We start from the raw sequence: 9,757 nt of genomic DNA, 5'->3' as shown, positions 1-9,757 counted from the left end.
GGTTTTGAATATTTTTTTTTTAAGCCCTTTTCTGCTGCACTGTCTGTAAGACTCTCTAGAAACTGCTATTTTATTCTCATCCTCCAAAATCTAGACCTGGGGATCAAGTAATTTGGCCACCTAATTTACATCAGTCTCTAGGAGTACACCACAGCAAGATCACAGAACTGCTGGAAGTTTGTGTAGGAAATAGTTTCCAGATCTCCTGTTGAGGAATCATTGCTGTAACAGCACCAATAACAGAATTCCAGACGGAGTGGAATTAAAGATCTCCACGGAAAAAAAAGGGTCAATCTTGCATGCTCTTGTGCATTTTCACTGCACAGTCGGCACACAGCACTTTGCAAGGTCGGTCTTAAAAGCTGAATTCAACAAGTTTAAGTTCAGCAGGAGGTACAGAGCCAAACCCTAGCGACCCTTCTCCTTCTGCGTAAGCAAGCGAGCTCCCTCTCGCCCTCCTGAAGTTCGGGCAGGTACCGTCACACCTCGCTCCATTCTTCCCAGCCGCAGCAGGACAGGGTGTGAACGCAAGCCCCGGCCCAGCAGCGGCAGCTCCCGACGGGCCGGGCAAGACTCCCCCGCGCCCTGGCGGGCACCGGCACAACTGCAGCGCAGCCGCTCTACACCCGAACCTTCGAAGGAGGCTTTAAAAAGTTACAGCCGGCAGCGGGGGTGAGCGGACGGTTTCGGCCCGAGGGCAGGGCCCGACCGGGGGGCGGCCTCGCGGCGGGGCGACCCCCCTGCCCGTCGCCCGCCCCGGAGGTGGCCGCCGCGGGCCCGGCCCCTGCACGGCGAGCGGGGCCCGGCGCGTCCCACCCCCGGCCTTGACGCCAGCGCGCTAATGAAATGCTAATGCCGGGGCGCGGAGCCGGGCGCTGCCCGCGTCAATAAAACCCGGGGCGGCGCGGGGGCCCTGCCCGCCGCCAGCCCGCCGCCATGCAGAGCACGGTCCCCGCTACCCCGCCGGCTCTGCAGCTCCTCACCTCCTACTTCATCGACAGCATCCTGGGCCGCGGTGAGGGCGGCGGGGCTGGCGGCGGGGCTAACGGGGCACTTCCCGCTCGCCTCGGTAATTCCCCGCTTCTCTCCCCTCAGGCGAGGAGCGCGCGGCGCCGCCGCGGCCCGGCCGAGCGCGCGCCCCCGCGGAGGAGCCGGTAGCGACGGGGCGGGGGGGGCGCCCGCCCGGCGCGGCGGCAGCGGGCGGCGAGGCGCCGGGTCCGCTGAAGAGGAAGCAGCGGCGGTACCGCACCACGTTCAGCACCTTCCAGCTGGAAGAGCTGGAGCGCGCCTTCCGCAAGTCCCACTACCCCGACGTGTTCACCAGGTAGCGGCCGCCGGCGGGAGGGGGCGGGCGGAGGGCCGGGCCGGGGCCGCTCGGGCGGCGCGGCGGCTGACGGTGTGCTGCCCCCGCAGAGAGGAGCTGGCCGTGCGCCTGGAGCTGACGGAAGCCCGCGTGCAGGTGAGTGCCGGGCGCGGCGCGGGCGGCGGGGCCGCCTCGGCCCGCAGCCGCTGGAGCGAGGGACCCCGCCGCCCGTCTGGGTGGCTGCCCGCCGCCGGACTTCAAACCTGAACCCCGCGCTTTATCCCCCCTCCCTCAGCTGGGCGAGAAGGTTGTAGCGGAGGAGGGGGGCGCAGGAGGTCGGGGGTGCCGGCTGCGTCCGTCTCCCTTAGTTCGTAAAGGTCGGAGACAGGCGCGAGTTACCTCAGCGATGGGGAAACAAACGGCGTCTTAAAAGCGCTCCCAGATTGCGCTTCACACGCCCGTTTGCTGCCGCCTTCATGGGTCTAAGGTCAGGTGCTGTCTCCCGAGTTTTCAGATTATAAAAGCAGTATCAAAAAAGTCAGTTGGTTTACAGCAAATGAGTTATTTGCTATAATAAGTTATTTACCTAGGCTTCAGAGAAGCCTCCACCCTTTTCTTGCCCTAACTTTTCTCAATAAAACACTCACACTTCTAAATGACTGGTTAAAACAAATAAAAGATTAATTTGACATTCATATGACAGTCAGGCACTCTCCAGGAGAATTTTACAGCATAGCTGGGCTGTAATAACAGCAACACCTGTAGAACTTCAGCATACGGAAACAGACATTAATTGTCTTGTAGCCTGCAAGTTTTCTTAAGCTACGCATGACCCTAGTAGCTCTTCCTGACTCCAAGCGCTCATACTTAACACCACCTCCTAAGCAGCAGTTTCTTTAGATTCATCTCCTGTCTGCGTTAGAAATCCCTTTTTATACACAAACGTTAGCATTTTTTTTAAATAAAAAAAAGTTGTTTCAGAAGGTGTGAAGGCTTTCAAAGTATTTTTAAGCTCAAAATAGCAATTGTACTAAATTTGGCTTGTGCTGTGTATCAGATACTGACTGAACTACTGTTCGGGCATTGTTCTGGATATGTGCATGCTTGTGGAAGACTGAGAACCAGTGCAGATGCTCGATGTGACAGCCCTACTTACTCCTGCAAAGCTTTGTTACTGTTGATGCCAGGTCCTTGCTTACATATGTTACCATTACTTCAGTCACTGGATCTGCGATGGTTCACACTAGCTAATGTCTGTAAAGCTGTAAGTTTTTTAGCTTTTTATTTGAATATGCACCATCTTCAGAAAAGGCTTTAGAAGTATGAATGGTACTTCATAGCTGACTCTGAGAATAGCTAGATATACTTCTCATCTCTCTTTTGTAGACTTGGAGGAAATCATGAGCCCTTCCCTTTCCCTACCACCAACAATCACTAAAACCTCTAGTCACTGAAATACCCCAATATCTGGCAATTACACATGGCATCTACCAGTGGAAAGGACATGAGTGAAAAGCTATTAACTTACATGTTACTGTCATGTTCACTTTGTGGGGTACTCACTCTGTAGTCCATTGGACCTGTGAAGTAATGGTAGATGGCAAAGAGGAACTCTTCTCATAATGACTCATCTAAAAGAAATGGAAATGTTTAGGTTTGATGGAGTCAAAAAGGAATTAACAAGCGAAATAGCAGAGTTGATGTATCCCCACTGGAGGGAAGGAAGAGCAGAGAGCTGTTCCGTGCACCTCCTTACTCCTTGTCAGAGTCAGACCTTGACACAAGTCTCCTGGGCACAGGCACACAGTTTGCTTAGGGTGAACTTCCGGTGCACAGTGCCTCTGCCTGCATATGTGTTCTTGTCCTGTGGTAGATGGGAGCCAACTTAGCCTGGAGGTAAGAGGATCCACAGGAACAGCTACTATATAGATGGTGATGTACAAGCTATCTTAATTCCCAAATACCTGTCTCATATGCCCATGCTCATAGTTGCTCTGTATGGTGTCCTGTGTGAAATGAAGACTTCCATACCTCTCCCATTGTACCTGGCTAAACCATCTGACATGAAAAGTGGTATCTTTTTATCTACTCAAGTGTAAACCCAGGAAACTAATCTTACAAAATGTAATCAGACCATTTCTTCACCACAGTGTGTTTTCAAATTAAGGTCTGCTTCTCTAGGGAGAACCCTCCATCAACTGGCTGACATGGGTACCAGCAACTACATTGTCCTTCACTCTTGCATTTTGAGTCTTACATGAAAATGAACAAATAAGAAAAAAATTCAGCATCACTTTGAAGAGATCCCTCACCGAACCCCCATTATTTTCTTTTATAGAGGAAGGGATATGGCAGCAAGAATCTTTGTATTCCTCCTTACCTTGGGAAAGGGGTAGTCTGAGCGTCTGCAAAACCTTTTTCATAATCTGAAGCCATGTTGGGATGCTCTTCAATAGCATTCGCATCTGTTGTTGCCATTCCGTTTCTCATAACTTATACAGTTAGGATGGGAGGAAAATAAGAAAAAGTTAAAGGAATATTTTATTTTCTTAATGTGAGGAGTGAAACATTACTTGGGTATTTCAGTACCATAAACTGCATCAGTGTTAAAACATTAGCTTACAAATATAATGGACTAAGCATCCTTGTCATATTTTCTGATTGCAATCCTATATTCAGCTACAGCAGAAACATGATACAGTTAGACACATCTATGTGTCTTTTTATCATTGTTAGGTATTACACCAATTAAATAAGATACATTTTTAAAGAAAATTACGGAGAGCAAGCTAACAAATTTTACACTCTCACCTTTTTCTTTTTAAAAGACCTAAATCTCTTTTGTCGAGTATGTGCGGTTCTAGTAATTCCAATAGTAATCTAATAGTAATAAATAAAATAGTATAATAAAAATAGTAATATTTAGCATACAATTCAAACATGATAGTTTAAAACTCATCTTTGAGTATTAAGTAAAGCATTTTTTCCAAAGTATTTTACCACTGATATTACAGTCACACCATAAAAATCTTAAGACTGGTATAGCAGTTTCTCTTACGCTTAGTTTGGCACTTCAGATGTGTCTGAAAATAGAGTAAAGGCAAGTTAAGCCTTTTACTGGAAGCAAAGGAAAACTGCTTAACAAAAGGTTCAAGATGACTAATCTGAATGTTAAAGACTATAATGTAAGCATTAAATTTTGAAAGCTGTTTGTCATGTCAGTGTAAAGTACGAGGTATGCCTTTGCCCCTTTTATCACTTGCATTGATGGGTTTGTACCAGTAAGGAACTGAAAACCAGCTTTTTTCCCCTAAAGATAATTATTAGCTATCTATGCTGGTATTTCCTTCCAGTTTGACAAATACAAAATCTGAGAGATGACTAAATAAGTTTGGTTGTAAACCCAAAATCACCTGTAGCATTAAAAAAGTTATTTTGCAGTCAAAGTGCATATCTGAGTGATCAAATAGATTCGCATTAGGACAGAGAAAGCAGAAAAGCCAACATCTCATTTTTTATGAAGAAGAAATTGAAGAGCAATGCTAAGATTTAGTAAGGAAATTAATACCTGTGCAGCATTTTTTTATCCTTTTTAGGAAAGGCTTTATCTGCATATCTGCAGCGTAAGACAGTTCACTGCCTTTTTAATTGGATTTTATATCCATAGGAAACACACCTTCGAGTTGGTGGTCTTCTCCTGTGAGATCTCAGCTAAGATCTGCTTAGAAATATTTGGGATTACTGGTTAACAGTGATTTAAAGTAATCTGATTCCAGTAATTGAGTTAATTCTTCTTACCAGACCCCTGTCTTAGACTAATACAGACCAAGTGTCTAGTCCTCGCCGTCCTGCAGGCATAGCTATCTGCTGTTTCACTGGTTCAGATACTCCTTTGTAAGACATCTGATCATTTAAATCCTGTGGTTGCTGGGGAAATGGCCAAAGAATGAGTCAGAGCACTCAAGAATTTGAAGTATCAACTTCAAAATTTTGATGTTCTGACTTTTCTTCCAATCCCTCTGCTGACTGCCTGTACAGCAAAACAATTCTGCATTACATACATAACCTGGGGGTATGAATCCCTCCTCCAGGAGGACAGCAACTTCCTGGTGTAAAGATAATATATGCAATGACAAGACTAGAGTACGTAATTCTTCAGCTGTGTCTTGAGAACGCTGTAGCGAGTGCTTTGAAAGAGTAAATTGTTATTGCCATATATAGGAACAAGATCAGAGTCAGGACAGCAAGGCTGTGGCATGCTACAGCCTCCTGGTTTGGGTATCGGCACCCTGGTGTGTGGAGGGCTTTCCTTCCAAACACAATATTCTTTAAGCACCTGAAGGTAAGTCACATCACTGGAAATGGTTATATGGCATGTCTGAGATAAGGAAGCAGTGAAGCTGGAAACCCCCAAAACCTGATTTTTAGATGCTACGCAACAGAAATTTAAAACTCTCTGAAAAAAATTTTAACTGAAATATAATTGCAGATACAAAAAGCAACTATTAAAAAAATCATGCATCCATAAAACTTCTTAATCCTAAGATCTTGTCATAATGCATATTTCTATAGAATTTTACTATTTCAGAAATGCTAATGCCACAGGAATAAGTATTTTAGCATGTTGTAATTTTTGAGAGACTTAAATTTTTGCGATTTAATTTTATGATTTTAGCTTGTTTTAATGACTTTGCTAGATTCTTATTATGAAGTTATCTACATTGTATGGTAAAAGACCACCTCATTTAAAGTTTATCTTTGTCCTAAATCAAAAGTAAGTTTCAGAAATCATAATCCTGTACAGGACAGAAGTTGGTCTTTCCAGCAACTTTTGTTCCTGTGTTACCACTCTCTACTAAATATTGAATCCTGATTAGAGCATTCAAGTATTATACATAGAATGTGCTTGCAAGCAGCTCACTGAACTTCAACAGTAGTTATATAGAAGACTGATGAATGAGATCATGGGCCACAGCTAATGCCTTTCTTGCAGATCCAGTTCAGGATCCAGCCTCAACGGCCTCCACTGCAGTGGGGGCTAGAAGACCTGAGCAGCTGAGTACATTTGGATGTTGAGTGATCGACCCAGGCAGCACCCATTTTTGAATATCCTTGGTTTAGGTCCTCTCTCCCTTGTTTAGAGCTGATGCTCTTCATTCTACCCTGGGCTACCATCCTGGGTCTGAAAGGTTCTGCTCAGTGAATGCTAAAGAGTAACAGTGTGAGGAGTGAGTTTTCTGATCTGTAGATTTGATAGACTAAAGTCTTTAAAAGATGTTTAATGGACTAAAATAATGACTAGTCAGGCTTGAAGAGGCCATATACTCAACAAAACCAATACTAGCTAAAGCCCCTTTAGGAACAGCTTGATACCCTGTTCTAATACTGCTTACTAGATTTTCTGGTTTAGTATTGGCTTTCACTGCAATGCAGTTAATCACTTTCATGTAACTATATGCAGTTTGCATTCATGGTAGATAACAAAAGCTTCTCATTTTACTTTTGAATCCTCTGTATAAAAATGTGTGGTCTAGCTATCAAGATAAAAACACATACCATATATTTGGCATAGTTACTCTTGCAGTCATGATTAAGTTGCTTCCTGAGGTATCTACAGAAATAGCCACCTCTTGAATGGCTTTGTTGAAATTTGAAATTTTTAATTTTCAATACATAGCTTATGGAAGGAAGAATGATAATTTTTAATAACTGATCACGAGTTCTCAGGTGATGGGTTTATATACTACAACGGCTTTAAAACATATGGGACTATTCAGTTAGAGCTAGAGCATAGTCAAATTTACAGTATTTATAACTGATTTATTTCTTAATAAACCCACTAAGGCATTTGTGAATGGATCTTTAATATTGAAGAAGTGGCTTTTGTTTTAACAGTAAATATTTTGACGCTTGTATCACTGCATGCAGTAGTAGCTGGTAAGACAAACTGCAGAGTAAGTTCAGCTAATGCCTTTATAATTTCTTATTGAAGGTCTGGTTCCAAAACAGAAGGGCAAAGTGGAGGAAACGTGAGAAAAACGAAATTCTGGGGACTGTTCCAGGAATCTCCTTAACGCACCCACTTGGTCTATTTTTGGATGTTCCACTGAGTCATTCTCCCCTCCTAGATCACACGTGGAGGTCAATGCCTCTTTCAACATTGGCTGTGCCATCCATGTCTCCAGCCTTTAGTCCTTCAACCTTAGGGCCATTTGGCCTCAGCAGCCTTACCTGGACTTCTCTCTTCAGAAACCCTATTTTAAACCCACATTTTGGAAGGTATAGAATTAAATTTTTTTCTAAATCTCAAAACTGTTAAAAAATGCTGCATTTTTATTAGTTTGATACTCACATGTTCTCAATAAACATGCACTCACAGATAAATTTACTAAGATGGAGATAGTTCCTGCGTAGGATCACTTGATTAGGAATAGCAAGATTTAGCTTTACATCATGCTAGTAAAAACTTAACATGTAATTGCTGTTTGAAGAACAATTGTGCATAGTCCCTGAAATTTTGGTCTCATTGAACTCTAGTCTTGACACAGACTACTGTAATCTAGGTGGCCCCAGCATCATCCTTATCTCACAGACTGGCACGCGTTATACACCATGAAGGTGTGACTGCAGACAGACATGGCTTGTAGGTTATTTGACAGAGTAAAGGTCTTCTCAGGAGACGAGGAGCCTGGCTACGTAATCAGGAATGACACAGCTCTGGAGAGAGCGATTGAGAGAGAGAAAGAGAGAGATCTTCCTGATTCTTACGTGTCCTACTAAAAGCCAGCCCTTTTCACTTGGCAGGTGATGTGCTCTCAACACACAGAGCAAGCCCACAGCTAGCCCCTTCTTTCTCTGTAGTCAGACACCAAGAACTCCAGCAATTTTTTTCAGCTGAACCTGCTGTCTGGGCTTTCTTGCCCAGCAACCTGAAATGTATTAGCAAAATGCTGCTGCTGCTCTAGTGCACCCCATAAGACAGCAAAAAAGCACATGTGCAGTGTGTATACATATAATAGGTGCATAGATATATATATTAAAAAAAAAAAGAAAAAAGAAGATAGAGCTCTCCTCTTGCTGAAATTATAGCCTGTATTGTAGTTCCACATTAACAGACAGACAAATGCCACTTTTCACGTGGAATAACTTGTTTGAACAAATTGGTTGCATAAACAGCCACATAAATTAGTCTTTTTATGAGGTGGTTTATTGCTTTCACAGAACAGGCTGATCTACAGCATCCAAGGTTTGTTTAGAAAGGGTTTAGCATTAGGAGTTAAGCAAATGGTTGCTGTTCTAGGTATCTGCATGCCATGTCTGATCATCTCTCATTTATTTTAGTTAAAAGTGTTTCATTTTTGTCTGGGGTGGGGGTTTTTGAGGGCAAGACACTATACTGCAAAATAAAGCTAAAATATGTTCTGGAAAACAAAATGTATGTTTGGAAGAAATTTGGAAATTTTGTCACTTTTTTTCCTAACACTTTGCAGGGGGGAAGCTGCAACTCAGTAAGTACTTGTTCTCCAAAACAATTCTTAATTTGGATAATATTGACTTCTTTCAAATACAGGTTTCTCAATGCTTTAAATCCTCTCATGACAACAGCTTCAGTAGTAATGAAAGCTCCCGGACCCCCGTCAGACCCTGCTCTTACTGCCTTCACTGATCCAGCAGCAGTTGAAAGGAAAACGTCGAGCATTGCAGCACTAAGACTCAAAGCGAAAGAACACGCAGCACAAATCCCTCAATTAAACCTCATCTCCAGTCTTACAAACACTAACAAAGAACTTTGTTAGGAGCTCTCCCACAGACTACAGCCACAGAGAGGAAAGTGAATGCCCTCTCCAATAAGTAGCTCCTGTTACAGACACACATTTAAAAAAAATAAAGAAAACACACACAGCTGTAGTTCCTCCATCTTCAGTAATGGACTGAAAGGAAATAACCCTGCTAAAAATTGGTTTCCTTCATTACAACATGAAATCGGGTAGTAAATTGGTTTGTATCATTGCTGACACTACAGAAATAGAAGCAGGAAGTAGTTCATCTTTGAAATTCAGGCTTTTTCTAAATCTCAAAACTGTTAAAAAATGCTGCATTCGAATCTGAAGCTTTGAAATCCCCAAAGTTGCCAGATGCTAGTCCAAAGGTTCAAAATTGTAGGAATAACTTCAGTTTTACAAGCAATTCTTAACTCACTTCTCAGGAGGAACTCTTACATGCAGTACTTGAGGCATAAGAATCAGTACACTTATTAACTTTGAGACCATGCTTCATGTTGAAGTGCAAATGCCAGTGAAACCTCGCATTTTAGGCAGACTTAGCAGAAACAAGATGGGGAGTATTTTCAGTATAGGCCTTTGATTCAGAACTAGGTTTGTATAGGGTACCTTGTTTCAAACTTAAAAGAAATTTTTGCTTTATGTTCAGGGTGACAATGTTTTAATAATTAAA

At 43.2% G+C, this 9,757-nt stretch overlaps 1 protein-coding gene across 1 annotated transcript; it reads left to right on the top strand.

The window, feature by feature from the left end:
- Positions 1-936: 936 nt before the first annotated feature.
- Positions 937-9,182, top strand: ESX1 (ESX homeobox 1; the record flags this gene model as incomplete). The annotated part of the gene is made up of 5 exons (XM_082004177.1): positions 937-1,015; positions 1,096-1,324; positions 1,414-1,459; positions 7,296-7,444; positions 8,874-9,182. 5 exons carry the CDS (start codon positions 937-939, stop codon positions 9,097-9,099), a joined length of 729 nt encoding a protein of 242 aa, XP_081860303.1. The 3' UTR covers positions 9,100-9,182.
- Between the last annotated feature and the right edge of the window lie 575 nt (positions 9,183-9,757).

Source organism: Phaethon aethereus, assembly GCF_964289735.1.
Source record: "Phaethon aethereus genome assembly, chromosome: 10".
In the NCBI taxonomy this organism is placed as follows: domain Eukaryota; kingdom Metazoa; phylum Chordata; class Aves; order Phaethontiformes; family Phaethontidae; genus Phaethon; species Phaethon aethereus.
The sequence above is the reverse complement of the archived record's forward strand: the minus strand, read 5'-3'. Positions and strand labels throughout refer to the sequence as shown.